The 18,766-nt window shown below is 48.7% G+C and overlaps 1 protein-coding gene and 1 pseudogene across 4 annotated transcripts in view; one reads left to right on the top strand and one right to left on the bottom strand.

Annotated features, from left to right (window-relative positions):
• Positions 1–9,569: 9,569 nt before the first annotated feature.
• Positions 9,570–10,896, top strand: LOC128590454 (elongation factor 1-gamma-like; annotated as a pseudogene). Its single transcript, XR_008381279.1, has one exon. The product of XR_008381279.1 is annotated as an elongation factor 1-gamma-like (transcript).
• A 266-nt stretch (positions 10,897–11,162) lies between these two features.
• Positions 11,163–18,766, bottom strand: part of PLEKHB2 (pleckstrin homology domain containing B2) — a 28,451-nt gene continuing 20,847 nt past the window's right edge. For 2 of the 3 annotated variants that reach the window (XM_053596962.1, XM_053596963.1), the window contains exons 6-8: positions 18,037–18,126; positions 16,268–16,376; positions 11,163–13,932 (exon numbers count right to left, since the gene is read on the bottom strand). In XM_053596962.1, the coding sequence (XP_053452937.1) occupies positions 13,796–13,932; positions 16,268–16,376; positions 18,037–18,126 (336 nt within the window). In that variant the 3' untranslated portion in view covers positions 11,163–13,795. The remainder of the gene's footprint in view (positions 13,933–16,267; positions 16,377–18,036; positions 18,127–18,766) is intronic. The other variant, XM_053596964.1, reaches the window with a different exon arrangement.

Genomic DNA, 18,766 nt, shown 5'->3' with positions numbered 1-18,766 from the left:
TTTTTTTCACTCAGTTGTTACCATCTTCATGGTCTTTATTTACTTCCAGTGGTTCTGAAAGGGCTCTTTGAGCCATGATTCACTTCCTTCCCATTACTGGACATTTAGGATGTTTCCGATCTTTAGCTAACTACACATGATGCTCATCACGTGTATGAGACTTTTTATGTCTTTGGGATTATCTTTTAGACTGGATACGCAGAAGTACAAGGTCAAGGAGTAAGTACATTTTTAGGGAATTCAATACATGTTGTCAAATTGCCGTCCAGAAAAATGGCCCCCTGCACCTTCCCACTAATAGAGGGAGGAGGTGCCACCCCCACTGCACCCTCAAAACGGGCCCAGTTAGGTCTGTGGATTCATACTCCCAGAGCTGGGAGAGGCTGAACTAGCCTGAAGGGATGCTGCGAGGCCATTCAGGTGGGAGCTCCTGGGCAAAGGTGTTGGCCAGGGTCTGTATGTATGGTCCCTGACCTGGCATAGTCACCAAGAAGCCCACAGGGCAGCCAAGAGCCAGTACATCAGGTGAGTAGTACGAAGGCAGGGCTTAGCCAGGCTGGAGCAGAAGGCCGGATAGGGTGGTGGACAGGAGATAGACAGAACGGAGCCAGTTGTGGGAGGGGGTAGTTGGAGCCAGGTAGCAGCAGGGGCCCCTGGCCATGATGGAAGGCATTCCTAAGCGCAGCTCCTAATGAGGAGGATGAGACCGCTACTAGACGGAGGCCAAAGCAGGAGGCCCGACGGCTAACGCTCACCGCACTAATGAACAGTAACTGCAGACGCTGAACGTGGCTTTGTTCCAGGCACTGTCCCAGGTCCTCTCCACACAATTATCCACAATTTCCTGGATGAGCTGATATGAGCTGATGCAGGCAAGGAGAGGCCAGGGAGTGGCCTGACAGCAGCCCGCTCCAGATGCGAAGCTCTCATCCCTGGGCTCCAGGCCTCCCAGCAGGAGCAAGGCCGGCGCCCACTCCTTGAAGCAGACTCCCTCATGGGAGTCTGTGCATCCCAGAACTCCACTTTTCTATGCACCTTCCTCCAGGGGGAAAATATCTGCTTTAGCTTATGGGAGCCTCCACGTCTTGATGATTCAGGGTTCCAACACGCCTGCCCTGCAGCTACAGGCCCAAAGACTGGCTGTACCTCCCTGCCTGGTGCTCCATGGCACCCCAGCACACAGCTCACCACACAGAGCTGAGTTCCAGGGACGGGCTTGTGTTCATGTGTCCTTCAGCCTAGGGTGCCTTACAGGTTGTGCAGGTAGCAAAGATGCCTTGAATGAGGTAGCAGGGAAAGGGGGAGTTCAGGTATGCTCTGCTGCCGGTCCAGTGCCCAGCACAGGGGAGTCTCATGGGGGAAGGGACTCCATTTTCTGATTCACACACAGATCCTAGACAAACTTGCAGCACCAGGCCACATCTAGGACCCAGCATGGAGCAATTGCTCAGAGTTGATATGAAAGAATGATGGATGGATGGATGGATGGATAGATAGATGCCCTAAGACATCAACCAGCAAAGTGCCCACTTTACTTTTAGTCCAGTTTCCACCACCACATAAGACCACATTACACCAGGTCTTCCTTTCGTGACTCAAGCAGGATGCATGTCTTCCCCGCCTCCCCTGAGCTGTGCCCAACCGACCTCCAGCAGACATAGGCCTGGCCAGTGAGCAGAGGTCCAGTCTATTGTCCATGGGCCACGAAGTAAGGAGAGTGTGCCCCTGCTCACCTGTGTGAACCTGGGCTGCTGAAAACTCAACTTATAGGACACTCAGCATGACTCCAGTGCACACACAAGAAAAGCCAACCTGCCCACACCCACAGTGAACTCAGCTTACCTTCAGACTCCCCTGAAATCCAACTGCCCGCCCCATCTCTGGCCCACTGAAGGAGACCATCCAAGGCAGGGCTGGAGCATGGGGCTGCTGCCAACAACCCCAGGAGTTTGACCAATAATTTTGGGAAAACGGAGGGACACCATAAGTGTAGCTCTTGTCTGAAGCTGATCCCTCTCCTCCTTTCCCTAGCCTCCCTACTCTTCTGTGCCCACCCCAGGGCTGCTTCAGGGGGCCAGTCTCCACCTCAGCCTCCTGAGGCTGAGAACCAGCTCAGCTCTCTCACTAGAGGCCTTTCTTGTTACATGGCCATGCGGTTCCTGCTGCCATTATAGTGTGTCTGGGAAAACCGGCCAAGGCTTTAGCCCTGAGCAAGTCAAGTCCATACCCTTAACAGATGGCCTGAGTGCCACAGTGACCTGCTTAGGATCTTAATCAAAAGATGTTACTTTCTAGTCCCTGAACATTGAACAGAACGTTGCTACTCAACTCTACAGCTGCTGAGCACCCACCCGCTGCACCCAGGGTGCACTGGGGCCTACAGGGACCTGCTGCTGTGTCAACCCTCTGGCTTCAGTGACCGCACCTATAAAAATAGTCCTAGGAGCAGCCCTCAGAGCACTCACTCTCTTCTAAATGTGTCTTGTGTGTTAATTCCTTACCCCTGACAACCTTCTGGGGCAGATGCTGTCACGTTCCTCTTTAAAGATGAGGTTGCTGAGGCTCAGGGAGGATGTGAGGACAGCTGGGCTGTCTCTCTCTCCAGAGCTCCCTTCTGTCTCCCTGAGCTGGTGCTGAGACTCCTCTTACAGACCCAGCAACAACCAGGCCTGTGCAACTGGTACTGCTGACACAGGGCCAGACTTGAACTGGCGGCGGGGGATGATAATCATAGTAATCATCTTGGGGTTACTATGAGGCCCAAAGTGCAAGATTGACCTGTGGGTCAGAGAGTGAGTGAGCACCTGCGCTGCAAAAAGCCCAGAGGTACAGCATCCATGCAGAGCCTCCTCAGGCAGGGCTGTGCCCGCCCTGGACCCCTCGTGTCCCTGTGCCAGCAAGAACGTGCCAGTGAGGAGAGAAGGAGCTCCTGTCCCCTCTGCCCCCCACAGTGCAGGGCTCACACCAGGGAAGTCAGGGGAAGGAAAGCTCTAGAGGGCGTGGAAACCGCTGCCCCCTCCAGTCCTCTCTTTTCACAAGTAAACATTGTCAAGTTGTCGGAGAGCTGCTCTGCCATGCACCAACCATACCTACCTCCTTCATACTCGCACCCCGAGGACCCAGACCACCCTGTGCCCAGACCTCTGCACCCACATCCAGACAGCCCCCCCAGGATATTCAAGGGAAACCCCACCCTTCATACCCCTCAGATACCCCTGAGACCCTGTCACTGCCCAGAAATTACTTCCCTCCCCCGACATGGACCCCCAAGCAATACATTCCTGGTGCTCCCAGCTTGACCTACAGAGCTGCCATCCCCCCAACCCAACGGGACTTCCTCATCCCCACAACCCAACATCTGGGAGCCAATCCTGCCCTGCCTGCCCACCGGCAGCCCCAGGACACTAGTTGCTGGGTTGTGCTGACTGTAGGCTGCACCCTTATCTGCCTGTTCAACCCCCTGCAGCCAAGCCTGGCTCTAAGCATGGTCACTGCATGGTAAGGTGCATGTCGGCCTTGAACTCAGGACAAGGCTTGAGGGACAAAGCCCAGGTAGTATTTTCACAAGGAGGTTGGCAGCCCCCAGAACTATGGTGGCAATGCGGCAGGTGCAATTGCAAGGCTGGGGGCCTGGGTGGAACCCACATCCCAGAGTCTACCTCAAACCAGGGTTGGCAAGACCAGGCAGGGGAGGGAGGCCCACTGTGAGGGCCCCAGGGCTCTGGCCAGGGTCCACAGGGGAACATAGTGCAGGGCGGCTGAAGAAGCTTCATGAGGCAGAGGGAGATACCAGCCAGCAGGAGTCAGAATGGGGGAGTTGGTCAAGTCCCTCACACACCCTACATCATCCCACAAGGCACCCTGGGACTGCCTTGGGCCCCATCCCATAGGACACTGCCACATGTGCCGACAGTCAGAAAAAGACAGAGAAACACACCCACCCTGACAGAGGCTCTGGGATGCCCTTTCTTTCTTGGGAACAGTTCAGGGACCAATACACAGCTCCAGCCAATGACCCCAGGGAATGTCCCAGGCACCAGGGCACTGCAACTCTGAACCTGGACCCACACCCTAAACCAAGCACACACTCTTCTGTGCTTGGACTCCAAACTTGAACCAGCAGCCCTAAGAGACACAGGAGGGGCCAAGTGGCCTGGGGAAGAGGTATGCCAGCTGAACATTCCTGAATCTGCTCTGACACCCAGTGGCAGCTCTCAGAGCCAGCGGCTGTACTCAGGAACTGCAGTGGGGTGGGTGTGAGCGCAGGGAAGGAAAGCAGGGTACAGAAGGAAGTCCATCCTAGACCAGTGGTTCTCAAAGCTGGACTCGCAGTGCAATCACCCTGAGGCCAGCACTGGTCCAGGTCTGGCCTGATGGACAACCCTGCATTTCTAATAGTTCCCAGGGGCTGTGGCGCCGCTGCTCTGAGTCTAGGAATGTCTGTGCTCCTACGGGAGCCTGGGAGGCAGTACTGCCATCACTGTACCTACCCCCACAGAGATGACCACAGTGTCCAGGCCCACAGCCAGAGGAGCCCCAAGTCCTCCCTAACTGTCCCCACTGCACATCTACTGAGCCATCATGGCCTGCATTTATCCCCCATCAGACAGGCGAGGCAGCTCCTGAAAACTGGGATTGAGCACCCTCCACAGAGTCCTGCCCAGAAGGCCTCCCTAAGGGGACACAAGGCTTAGCCAGGAACACCGCAGGTGGTCCACCTTCAGTGACAGGTTAATCAAAGAACCAGGTAGGGGACCCGGCACCTGTAGCTCAAGCAGCTAGGGCTCCAGCCACATACACCAAAGCTGGTGGGTTCGAATCCAGCCCAGGCCTGCCAAACAACAATGAGAACTACAACCAAAAAATAGCCGGGTGTTGTGGCAGGTACCTGTAGTTCCAGCTACTTGGGAGACTGAGGCAAGAGAATCGCTTAAGTCCAAGAGTTTGAGGTTACTGTGAGCTATGATGCCAAGGCACTCTACCCAGGGTGAAAGCTTGAGACTGTCGCAAAAAATAATAATCATAATCATATAAGATGGAAATTAAAAAAAGAAAAAAAAAACAGGTAGGGCCAACCTGGGTTCACTGCCCTTCCTTTGAAGAATGTCATCCTGATGGTATTGCAGCGTGAGATGGCCAAGCTGCTGGCTCTCCAGAGCCTGAGTGGGCTCTGACCTGCCAGGCAGATATAACCTGGAGAGCCATGCAAAGCTGGTGCCAGGCACCAGCTTCCCTCCCATGGCCAGTGACTGTCTCTGGGTCTGACAGCACAACAGGTCAGGCGGGAAGCTGTGCCTGTCCAGTGTCGCTCCTTTCAGTACTGTGCTGAGCTGGAGGGAAGGCTAGGAAAGACCTTCTAGAGGGAACGCTTGTCCAGCTGCCCAGAGCATGCCAGCCAGGAGAGCTGGGGGAGGTAGCTCCCAGTGAGGGTAAGTCTGCAGGGTAGGGCCAGACTCGGTAGGCCAGGGCCAGGGAGTCAAGGCTGCACAGATTGGGGCTGGTAAAAGTGCAGACTCCCACCCAGCTCAGACTTCCTCAGGATTTATATGCATTTCTGAGCAACTCGTAGGCACTGGAGCTTGGACTTCGATGTTCCTGAGCCCTTGACAAGGTGGCCAAGTAGTGTTCCCCAAGTAGCAGGCAACATGGCATCAAGGTGACAGAGCGGCCTCTCTGCTGGGCAGGTCTCAGGGCCCACAGGTCCCAGAGCCACCAAGCAAGGCACCCATAAGCGCGGGTCTGTGCCTCAGGATGGCACTCCTGCACCCATCACCTGGTCTACCAGCCTTCCGAAGGGCCATCATAATAAAGTTACTTTCAGCATTTACAGAAGCAGCACAGCTAATAACAGATTTGTTCTCTAAAATTTAGATTCAGTTAAAAGGCTGCAGGTTCACATCTCTACCAACTCAGTTAATCCACATCACAGTCCTTCAAAGTGCTCTTCTCTCATGCCTGTTGTAAAGAGGAGGAGAAAGCAGAGAAGTCTTGTGGTCCCCAAAGTCACACAGCTGGTAAGTTAAGTGCCCAGCAGTGAGTGAAATCAATTTCAGGCTCTCTACCAGATCTCCTGCCACCAGCCTTGCTGCCCCATGTCCACTGGCTTTGAGGTATTAGTAGAAGGGCAGAAGGAAGTTCTGAGTGAAGAGTTAAAGTGGGGCTTATGAGACCAAAACAGGTCCTGGAGCCGGACGCAGTGGCTCATCTGTAATCCTAGCACTCTGGGAGGCTGAGGTGGATGGATTTCCTGAGCTCAGGAGTTCGAGACCAGACTGAGCCAGAGCAAGACCTCGTCTCTGAAAACAGTTGGGCATTGTGGCGGGCACCTGTAGGCCCTGCTACTTGGGAAGCTAAGGCAAGAGAATCACTTGAGTCCAAGAGTTGGAGGTTGCTGGGCAACACCTATAGCTCAGTGGGTAGGGCACTGGCCACATACTCCAAGGCTGGCGGGTTCAAACCCAGCCTGGGCCAGTTAAAACGATAATGACAACTGTAACAACAACAACAAAACAGCCAGGTGGGTGCATCTTACAAGGGTATATGCGAAACTTAGTAAATGTAGAATGTAAATGTCTTAACACAATAACTAAGAAAATGCCAGGAAGGCTATGTTAACCAGTATGATGAAAATGTGTCAAACGGTCTATAAAACCAGTGTATGGTGCCCCATGATCACATTAATGTACAGAGCTATGATTTAATAAAAAAAAAAAAAATTAAAAGAAAAAAAACAGCCAGGTGTTGGGGGGGGGGCGCCTGTAGTCCCAGCTACTTGGGAGGCTCAGGCAAGAGAACCGCTGAAGCCCAAGAGTTTGAGGTTGCTGTGAGCTTTGACACCGCAGCTCTCTACCCAGGGCAACAGCTTGAGACTCTGTGTCAAAAAAAATAAAGAAAGAAAGAATAACCTATGACACCACAGCACTCTACTAAGGAAGTGAGACTCTTGTCTCAAAAAAAAAAAAAAAAGTCCTTGTAATACAGCCCTGGAATACAGAAGTGTCAATACACGATGTTTACGCTCCCTGCAGGGGCAGAGGAAGCCCTTTCCACCCACGTAACTCAGAGGAACAGGAAGCAGTCTTATCTTTGAGGGTAATAGAGAACCCAACTGTCACCCAGGCTTACAAACAATGAAGCTTAGGAAAAGGGGAACACAGGAGATGTGAGGATCTGCTGAGCACCGCAGTGTGCAAGGCGCTGTTCAGCCCTCACGCACCAAGCCCCAGCCCCCTGACGTGACAATGGCTCAGAGAGGGTAAGCACCTACCCTACCAACCCCAGCGCTCTGGTCAGGACTGGGCATCACTCCTGGGGCTGCCACGAGTGCCAGCTTCCTTCCTGCGGTACCACATCACCTGGCACAAGGTCCCCAACCCAGAAGCATCTCATCCTGGTCAGTCCTGCCGCACAAGAGAGCTGTCTCTGGTTCCTGTGAGCTGGAGTCTGAGGGGCAGCCGTGGCAGCTCCGCTTCACGGGTCTGCTCCGGGACCATAGGTGAGAGGAAGGAAGAGAAAGCAGCACAAATGCACAAGACGCTCCCTACAGCGCCTGTTCACACCCCCACACCACCAGCGAGGCAGGGATTTCTGTTCCTCCAGTGGGTAAGGCAATACCAACAGTCAGACCCGAACAAGAAATAAAAGCTCTTCAGCCTCCCAGCATCCAGCTGCCAAGAACTGCGCGGCACACTGCAGCTAACCTCCAAGTGCAGTGAGCGTGGACTCTCACCTCTGGGTCCTGGCGTGGCCCCAGAGGCAGATTACTGAGAGCTCACACCCATCGCTGGTTCCACACCACCTTCAAGAGCCCCATGTCAGAAGGAGTAACTTCCTGCATTGTTAACAATGGCAAAAGCCAAAGGGTATTGGATAAACTATGGAACAATTCAAATGAATGAGGAAGTCCTTTCATGTAGTGACAGAAATACTCAAGTATGTTAAGTGGAAAAAATAAGGCACAGGTCAACATAGAGGTTTTTGAGATAGGACATAAGGACACCCAGGGTACCTGAGATCCTTTTGAGCAGCGGTTCTCAACCTGTGGGTCCCAACCCCTTTGGACTGTATTAAAGGGTTGCAGCATTAGGAAGATTGAGAACCACTTACAAAGAAAGGTAATAGCAAGCCAACCCCAGGAGCAGCCACAGGCAGGAAAATCAGCCTTCAGAAAACAGCATGCTCAGGCTGGAAAGCCCATGTGTGGACTGTACCCCTACCCACATCCGGACACAATGGTCTCCAGGCAAAATATTAGAGGATTCTTCTCAAAAGAAACAAAACCAAGAGACCCAGCCGGGCATGGTAGCTCACCCCTGTAATCCTAACATGCTGGAAGGCCGAGGCAGGTGGATTGAATGAGCTTACGTGTTCGAGACCAGCCTGAGCCAGAGAGAGACTTTGACTCAGAAAAATAGTCAGGGTTCAGCACCGATAGCTCAGCAGTTAGGGCACCAGCCACATACACCAGGGCTGGCAGGTTCAAACCCTGCCCGGGCCTACTAAACAATGACAACTGCAACAAAAAAGCAGACAGGTTTTGTGGCGGGCCCCCAGCTACCTGGGAAGCTGAGGCAAGAGAATCACTTAAGCCCAAGTGTTTGAGGTTGCTGTGAGCTGTGACACCACAGCACTCTACCAAGGGCAACATAATGAGGCTCTGTCTCAGAAAAAAGAAAAATTAGTCAGGCTTTGTAGCAGGCGCCTGTAGTCCCCGCTACTTGGGAGGCTGAGGCAAGAGAATTGCTTGAGCCCAAGAGTTTGAGGTTGCTGTGAGCTATGACGCCAAAGCACTCTACTGAGGACAACAAAGTGAAACTATCTATCTAAAAAAAAAAAAAAAAAAAGAAAAGAAAAAGAAAGAAACCCAGGAGACCCTGAGTTTCTAGGGTGGGACTCCCAATCTTAAACTGTGACAGGCAACCACACATCACTACATAACTAGAATCTATGACACATGAGACATAAAAACTAGTACAGAGAAGATTGGGATAATTCAGGAAGCAAAGGAAATCTAAAATAATTTTTAAAAAACAACAAAAAACAGGCTCTGCACCTTTGGCTCAAGCAGCTAAGGCGCCAGCCACATACACCTGAACTAGCGGGTTCGAATCCAGCCCGGGCCTGCCAAACAAAGATGGCCACAACCAAAATAAAAAAAATAGCCGAGCGTTGTGGTGGGAGCCTGTAGTCCAAGCTACTTGGGAGGCGGAGGCAGGAGAATAGCTTAAGCCCAGGAGTTGGAGGTTGCTGTGAGCTGTGACGCCATAGCATTCTACCCAGGGCAACAGCTTGAGGCTCTATCTCAAAAAAAAAAAAAAGATACTGGAGAAGTTATTGAAAACACACCACCAAGGTAATTGGGTCAAGGAAAATACTGTCAGTTTTCTAATTAGCCATCCTAAAAGTGTGGCCACATAGGCCACCTGGGTCTATGGAAATCTGAGTCTCATATACACACGGCACAGGAAAAAAGAACATGTTTAACCTCAGATATATTTCACCTACGACCTGTGTGCTCCTGAGTAAGCGAACAGCCCTAGTCTCGTCAAGAGTAACTTGGATAGGATCTCACCCCCTTTCTCTGCAGAATCACCATGGCGGCTGGGACCCTGTACACATATCCTGAAAACTGGAGGACCTTCAAGGCCCTCAATGCTGCTCAGTACAGCGGGGCTCAGGTCCGCGTGCTCTCCGCACCACCCCACTTCCACTTTGGGCAAACCAACGGCACCCCTGAATTCCTCTGTAAATTTCCTGCTGGCAAAGTTTCAGCATTTGAGGGTGATGATGGATTCTGTGTTTGAGCAATGCCATTGCCTACTATGTGAGCAATGAGGAGCTACAGGGGAGTACTCCAGAGGCAGCAGCCCAGGTGGTGCAGTGGGTGAGCTTTGCTGATAGCGACATTGTGCCCCCAGCCTGGGTGTTCCCTACCTTGGGCATCATGCATCACAACAAACAGGCCATTGAGAATGCAAAGGAGGAAGTCAGGCAAATTCTGGGGCTTCTGGATGCACACGTGAAAACAAGGACTTTCCTAGAAGGCGAATGAGTGACACTGGCTGACATCACAGTTGTGTGTACCCTGTTATAGCTGCATAAGCAGGTCCTGGAGCCTTCTTTCCACCAGGCCTTTCCCAAACCAACCACTGGTTTCTCATCTGCATTAACCAGCCCCAGTTCCGGGCTGTCTTGGGGGAAGTAAAACTGTGTGAGATGGCCCAGTTTGATGCTAAGAAGTTTGCAGAGAGCCAGCCTAAAAAGGACACCCCACGGAAAGAGAAGGGCTCAAGGGAAGAGAAGCAGAAGCCCCAGGCTGAGAGGAAAGAGGAGAAAAAGACAGCTGCCCCTCTTCCCGAGGAGGAGATGGACAAATGTGAGCAGGCCCTGGCTGCTGAGCCCAAGGCCAAGGACCCCTGTGCTCACCTGCCCAAAAGTACCTTTGTGTTGGATGAATTTAAGCACAAGTGCTCCAATGAGGACACAGTCTCTGTGGAGACACTGCTGTATTTGGGGGAGCACTTTGATAAGGATGGCTGCTCCCTGTGGTACTCTGAGTACCGCTTCCTAGAAGAGCTCACCCAGACCTTTATGAGTTGCAACCTCATCACTGGAATGTCCCAGCGATTGGACAAGCTGAGGAAGAAGGCCTTTGCTAGTGTTATCCTCTTTGGCACCAACAACAGCAGCTCCGTTTCTGGAGTCTGGGTCTTCAGAGGCCAGGAGCTTGCCTTTCCGCTGAGTCCAGATTGGCAGATGGACTATGAGTCATAGACCTGGCGGAAACTGGATCCTGGCAGTGAGGAGACTCAGACTGGCCCGCGAGTCCTTTCCCTGGGAGGGGCCTTCCAGCATGTGGGCAAAGCCTCCAAGGGAATGTCTCTTGCCATCGCCTAGCTGCCTGCACCTGTCCTTCAGGGAGGTGGGGGTCGTTACAGGAAACGGAACATTGAAAAAAAAGAGTAACTTGGATAATAGTCACCTTAATATAGTTACTCTAAGAATTCAGTGGGTTGTTTTTTTCTGATGTGACAATACATTCCCTAGCACGTGGCAGGTCCTCGATAAACAGCATTCTTATGGTCCACGACAGCAGAAAGAGCTGATGGTGTCTTACTACATACAAAATAACATTTAAAAAAACAACAGAAGCCACAAGGAAACATGCTTTAAGGTTAACGATCATTTAATGTATTGACATTTTCAGTTATAAATGTGTAGTTCACATATACAGGGGAAAACAGGTTCTGTAGACAACACCAGAGGCCAGGAAGCAATCACAAAAAAGACCAACTCCGGAAAGAGAAGTGGAACCGTAGTCCATGCCTTATGTCTATATAAACTAGGGAAAAAAAATAAAGATTATACAGAACCAACACTTGATGTGAAAAATAAACTTGGGTCATTTGTCCCAATTGCAGGGCCTTCTTCTCGGGATCCAAATGGCAACCCTGTGTCCTATGAACTAAATAGATATGGTCTGGCCCTGTTCATGAATGACAATCTGAGACATTAACAATAGGTCTCCCTCTTCTCTTTAATATCCAAGACCCTGAAGTTAACTCAAGAAATTAAAAGGACAATCAGATTGGCATGTGTACAATGTCAATGGCTAACTTCTCCCAGGTACAGATCATCATTTAAAATTCTTACTCAAACTTCCAACAAAATTCTTCCAACTCACACACTTAACAAAGGACATGGCTAAGAAACGGAGGTGATGAGAAGGTGGGCATCGATGGAAGCTCTGGCAGGGAATCGATCTGAGCTCACCATCACCCCCAGTATGCATCTCATACCAGGCTCAAGTCTACTGACAGTGAATTCCCAGGCCCCTCCGTGGCTGCCTCATGAGGCTGGCCCCATGGGGGACGGGGACTGGGACGCACACAGGTGCCCAGGCTTCCATCCACACCTCTCCCTCTTCAGCCAGAAGGAGCCAGGGAATCCCACAGGTGCTCTTTCCTTCAAGAGCACTCAGGTATAACTGAATTCTGTGTGGTTCCTATAATTCCTGCCCAGTAACTCCAAGTTCGAATTACACTTGATGCAACAGGAAAAACTATAAATGGTTTGAAAGTAAAACACACTGCTTTGACAATGATTATAATCTGAACAAAAGCCACTCATATCACACAGGACATAAAATCCTCATAACAGTATTTTAAACCACTGACACCAGTATTGTAACACACCACTTCTATCCAGAGAGCACACATTTCCCTCCTGGTGGAAACAGACACCCCCTTGGCAACAAGACCGATACAGACCAGCAGTCTGTTTGGCATATTCAGTTTGTTTGGCATCTGGTGTAACATGGAGACGTATGTTAAGTGTGTCTCAGAGACAGAGCCGACTAGGCAGTGTGTGTACAAGACAGTATCACACAACCAGCCAGGGAAAACGAAACAGTCTGTGCAACCTGGAGTGTATTTGAGGGGGAAAAGGACCACATGAAATGTGGAGCAGGGACACTCACTGTGCTAACCTGCCCTTGCAAGAAGGGACCGCTCAGAATGCAAGACAGAAAACGGAGTCACTAGGAGCTGTGAAACGTGGAATGTGTGAATATGTGAAATACATACTTCATAACGCTGGACATAAGAGTACTGGACGGAAAGGCAAGACTATGGGTTTTCAAGAGACTCACATGTTTGGGGGCTCAAAACTCAGTGTTCTAAGGTTCTCTATCACACGTGGGTCGGGAATGAGAACAAAGCTGGGGGCCTGGCCGAGCCCAGTGGTCCTCTGAGCAGGTCTCTCACATCCCCGGGCCCCACTTCCGTACAGCCTGAGTCTTCCAGCTCTGGTCTGTCCCAACACTCAGTGGACAGTCACCAGGCCCTCTCTGGCACAGGACAGGTCCTCAGAGGAACAGAAGAGCATCCTCCACTCAGCACAATCCCCAGAGGGCCAGAAACAGGCAATGTTCTAACCATGGCACTCCTTCTATTTCCCTCACATTCTTTTACTATCACTCTCACAACCAGTAGAAAAATAGGCTCCACGTAGGCTTAGGCAGCAATAAAAACACCCAGAGCAGACACAAAACCATGTCTCTGAATAAAGCAAATCTACCTCCATACACTTGTTGTTGTTCTGCCTTCATCAAGTGTTAAAGGATAAAGCCCTAAAACTTTGAGGAGCAAATCAATTCCTAATTTGAGATGCTTTCTAAATCCTACTACCAAGACCTACCAAAATAATGTGAGAATAAGCAGCTAGGGTTAGGCAGGTTTCTGAAGCATCCTTTCCCAAAGCGGGGCTGTCCCCTGTCATCCTGAATGGATGGGGCTTGTGGAATCCAGAGGGCGGGTCTGGGGCTCTCACATCACTGCCTCAGGGAAGCTGCCCAGGACCCAACCAGCCCAGCTCCGGCCTGAGCCTTGAAGGTCTGAAGTTAAACAGAAGCTGCAGGTTTTCTTGCCATGATCACTCATTTACTTACACATCACTATATTACTGGCACAACACAAAAAATAAATTATCCCTAAAGTTGCCACACTCAACTCTAAAAAGAAAATGCCTTTCAAAATAGGTATATTCAAATAAGGTATTTCAAGAGTTGCATTAGGAATGAACTTGTGCCCCTAAAGAGTTCGTGTTCATCTAAACAGCACAGTGCAAACCCTCCTCTGAGATACTTATATGGATCAGTTACAATTAAGACATCACTACTTTCAAAGTAACTATTACAACTATGATTAAAACGTGTGTCACAAACAGAAACGCCCTGCAGATCCTATCATTGCACATGGGGTAATCAGAAGCTGTGCACATCCAGATCTCAAGGCCTCTAGAAGACCCAGAAGAGGGAGCCTAAGGCCATGCCCGTGGCCGCCCCAGCCAGCATGCCCAGTGCCAAATCACTGTCGTTGTCTCGATACCGCTCACGGATGATGACTTGGTTGGTAGGCTGCTGTCCGTAAAGTCCTAAAACAAACAAACAAAAAAAAAAAACAGAGCCCTGAGAAGCAGTTTGTGAACTCCCACATTCACACAAAGAAATAGCTCACCTGGCTATGAACACTATGCTGATCACAACAGAATGAGCAGCTGTTTCCCCATCTGCTAGTGAGTGTGGGGTGGAGGGTGCAGTGAGTACGCCCTGGCCCTCCTCCACCTGCATCCCTAAGACGACACTGGGAGGAAATTAAGAGCCTCAGCTGGCCAAGGGCCAAAGTCCCTAGCACTGCAAAAGGCAGAAGCCTGATGAAGCTGCGGACTCCAGCCCCCTAATTTCCACTTCAGCCCTCCACACCACACGTCTTGTGAAGACACCAAAGAGGGACGAGTGTGCCAGTAACAGGGAACCAAGAATGCACCCCAAAGACCTAAGGAGGAAAAGCCCACTTGAAAGCAAATTTGCTCTGTAGTGCTCATGCAAATCAGTTTTTAAATCAAACCTAATTCTGCTAATATAACTTGTTCTTTATTTTCAATCATATGTCTTTACAGGGAAAAAATAAGTATTTATATTAAAGGTGAGAACTTCAAAAAAACAAACCAGACAAATTTAATATTTATTTTGCACAATGCAAATTGCTGTGAGCTATGATGCCCTAGCACTCTACCAAGTGTGACAAAACGACAGCATCTCAAAAAAAAAAAAAAGGCAATGTGTGATTACAAGGATAAAATATTTATATGGGAAAAGTATAGCAGGTTGTCAAATAATGTCATTTTGTTTAATGTCATCTTGTTGTAAGACTGATGGGGGGGGGTCAGTTCCCCACTGGAGTCACTGTCTTTGTGGATCTGGGATATTTCTCCCATGCCTGAGTGGGTTTACTCCAGGTATACCAGTTTCCTTCCATATCCCAAAGACACATTTGTTAGGTGAAAGAACATGCCTACGCTGTCCCCGCCTGAGTGCGCCTGGATGGAATGGCGTCTGGAACCAGGGCTGTCCAGGTTCCCAGCATACACCATCTAGCTACTTTCCACCCTAAACTGGAATAATTATAGATAGATAACTGTCTTTATTAATCTTTCTTAAATGTACATACAGGTCACATTTATTTCAATGTTTAATATTAGAAGTGTTTTAGTCTTTATTTACAAATTTGGTGATGTTTTTGTGGCCAGAAATACAAACTTAACTCTTACTTATATTAATTAGCTTATAGTAAAACTGGTTTTATTACGTGCTGCTTCACTTAAAAGTACAGGTTCCAAGAACCTATCAATGATGTTAAGTGAGGACTTACTATAATTCAAAGAAAAATACGTGTGGTCGGAACACAAGATAATGAACAAATATTTAATCTATCATGATTATTTATTATTATTTTATTGGTCTTAAACTTGACATAAAAAGAAGCCAAGCAATGCAGAATCCTCCAAAGTCACTGCTAGTCAGGTGAACTTGGATCAGATTCCAGGAGTAGCTGAGCACTACAAGTACAAGCTTTCTCTATTTTCTACTCAAACACATTACCTCTTACAGTAGGTGCTAAATGTATCAGAAGCCAAAGGAACCATCAAATAAATGACACCATGGTCCTCCTATGCCTCTGTACTGTGCTAGTTTTCCTTACAGCCCGAGATAGTTTCTCTCCTGTAGACCCCCACATTCTGTCTGGCCAGAGGTCTGGTTCTAACCCATCCCCCAACATACCAACATGACATGCCCCACTGCACCTGCCCTGCCCAACTTCACAGGGGCCATCAGCTAAAGCTCTGCCCTCCCCTCCTCCTCTGCCACTCCGGTCCTAACAGCCCCAGGCAGTGGTCAGCGTTCTCTCAGGCCTCCACCCTGCAGGCCCCTTGCCCAGGAGGTGACGCCAGCTACATGAGCCACTCAGTCACACTTACTGTTTGTTTCATGGGAAATGAAACATCAGAAGAACACATCCAAAGCCCAGAATAAATGCAAGGCCTTCACGCCACTGTGAAATAGATCATTACCTCAGCAGTGACAACTTTCCAAGAATGTTACCAGAAGCAAAACACAGGTGAAAAGGTTACCTCTCATCCCTTAAAAAGGGCCTCCTACTTTGGTTGCTTCTTAATAAATAAATACCAATATGCACAAAATTATTTTCTTGGGAGCTAATCTGGATACAATAGCAAAGCTCTAAAAATCAAGCCCACTCTAGCTTTGCTAAGCAGTGTAAAAATACAAAAGACTTATTCTTTTTTAAGAACAACAGTGGAGTGATTTGTAGTCTGTAATCAGAAAACATAACTCACTTAACCTTAAATGAAAAATAAAAATTCTTATTCAGTGAATGAAGAGAAGACATGGAACACTGGCACGAGTTACCTGCATATGGGTACTGGTAGGGCACAGCATACACTTGCCCATTTGCAGCATAGACAACTTGAGTTCCTGGTGGGTATGCACCACCGTATGGACCATAGCCGTATGCCTGCTGAAAAGAAACAGGTCCATTAAAAAGACAATTTTGAAATCCTTGATAATGTATTAAAATTGGGTCTCCAGGTTGTAATTGACAACATTTAATAGTCGATAATAAAAAAGTGAGACAATGTTATGCCCTTTTTTAAAGATTAGTTTATAAAAATACTTAACAGAGCCCCCTTTCAGGCTGTAGATAGAAGGTAGAAAAATACAACAACAACAACAAAAAAGCTGGACTTACAAGAGATCTGGATTTTAATTCAGTGGAACCATTACTTTGACCTTCATTGAGTCTCCGACCTAACTACTTTGCCCTGTTTTGCTCATCTGTAAAATGATGAGGTTGGTCTAGGCACTAATAAGATTTATCCAAAAGCAGTATTCTCTGGGTGAAGTCAGGCTAGAAGCAGAATGCTCCCTGGCCCAATTTCAGCAATTGTAGGCAAAATATGGAGGATGAGGATGCCTGAAGTACCTGGGCAGGTGACTCATGGCTTCCCAGCCACACACACCTACTGAGGGCACCGCAGTGAGGGGGGATGACTGAGCAAATGACTACATATACATGAAATGCCCAAATAAAGTCCAGCTTCCTTACACACTTGAGTGTGAGAGGGAGTAGACAGTCTTACAATTATAGTTAACTATGGTATGTGCCCCGACAGAGGAGAGAACAGGGACTATGTGACCAGGCAAATGTGTGTGTAATTCTAAACCTGTCATTTTATAAATGCAGGAGACAAGGCTCTTGCTTCCCTTTACTGGTTTATACCCAGAAGACCAAAAATCACAATATAACAAAGACATCTATACCAGAATGTTTATTGCAGCCCAATTCATAATTGCTAAGTCATGGAAGAAGCCCAAGTGCCCATCAACCCAAGAATGGACTAGCAAATTGTGGTACATGTACACCATGGAATATTATGCAGCCTTAAAGAAAGATGGAGACTTTACCTCTTTCATGTTTACATGGATGGAGCTGGAACATATTCTTCTTAGCAAAGTATCTCAAGAATGGAAGAAAAAGTATCCAATGTATTCAGCCCTACTATAAAGCTAAATTATAGCTTTCACATGAAGGCTATAACCCAACTACAGCACAAGACTATGGGGAAAGGGCCAAAGAAGGGGAAGGGAAGGGGGAGATTTTTTTGGAGGGAGGGTAATGGGTGGGGCCACACCTATGCTGCATCTTAGAATGGGTACAGGTGAAACTTACTAAAGGCAGAATACAAATGTCTACATACAATAACTAAGAAAATGCCATGAAGGCTACGTTGAACAGTTTGATGAGAATATTTCATATTGTATATGAAACCAACACATTGTACCCCTTGATTGCACTAATGTACACAGCTATGATTTAACAAAAAAAAAAAAAAAAAAAGAGTTCCAGACCAGTCTGAGCAAGGGCTCAGTGGCATGCCATGGCAGGTGGCAATAGTCCCAGCTACTTGGGAAGCTGAGGTAAGAGGATCATTTGAACCCAAAAGTTTGACGTCGCTGTGAGCTATGATGCCACAGCACTCTAGCCAGGGTGAAAGTGAGACAAAGGATGGAAGGAAGGAAGGGAGGGAGGGACGGAGGAAAAGAAAGACAACAAAACCAGGACAGCAGCAGGGAGAACCCAAGCTTTATTCATGTGGATGCTAAGGTGTGCCCCCTACCTCAGGTGTCGGTGTGGCATATGCCGTGTACGGAGGAGGGGAAGAAACCACAGCTGTCTCATCAGTCATGACGGCAGAGCCCACATACGCCTGTGAGAGAGGAGATGATGAGAGCAGGAAGCTGCCAAGCATCTGCACTGCTCAGTGATGCTGTGCACAGATTCCTTTTATTTAGCAAATAAAAGTTTAAAGGACAAAAAGTTAGAGCTCTTTGAGAACTAGAAAAACTCCTGTTAGTAGAGTGTCCTCACTCAGGCAATAAAAGCAGAGCTCTCACACCCCAGGAAGGCCACGGTGGTTAACAACCACTGTTAATCAAAGTCTTTGAAAAGATGTTACACCACTCCCAACAATCTTTATGTTCACAAATAAAAACCCTATAATCTGACGTGTAGCAGTCAGAAATACATTGTACATAGTCTTTTTTGTGTGTTAATGAAGAAATTCTTCATTACATTAATCCCCAGTGGAAAAGAAATATATATGAGCTCTTTAAAAAAAAAAACAAAGAAAAGAAAATCCATATAGCCAGGGCACGACGGTTCATGCCTGGAATCCTAGCATGGGAATCCTTGCTTCCTTTGGGAAGCAAAGGAGAAAGGATCACTGGGGACCAGAATTTCAAGACCAGCTTGAGCAACAGAGTGAGACCCCATCTCTCCAGAACAACTTAAAAAATTAGTCAGGTGTGGTGGGCGCCCAAAGTCCCAGCTACCTAGGAGAATGAGGC

Source organism: Nycticebus coucang, chromosome 7 (assembly GCF_027406575.1).
Source record: "Nycticebus coucang isolate mNycCou1 chromosome 7, mNycCou1.pri, whole genome shotgun sequence".
In the NCBI taxonomy this organism is placed as follows: domain Eukaryota; kingdom Metazoa; phylum Chordata; class Mammalia; order Primates; family Lorisidae; genus Nycticebus; species Nycticebus coucang.
Note: the sequence above shows the minus strand (reverse complement) of the source record. Positions and strands in the feature narration are given on the sequence as shown.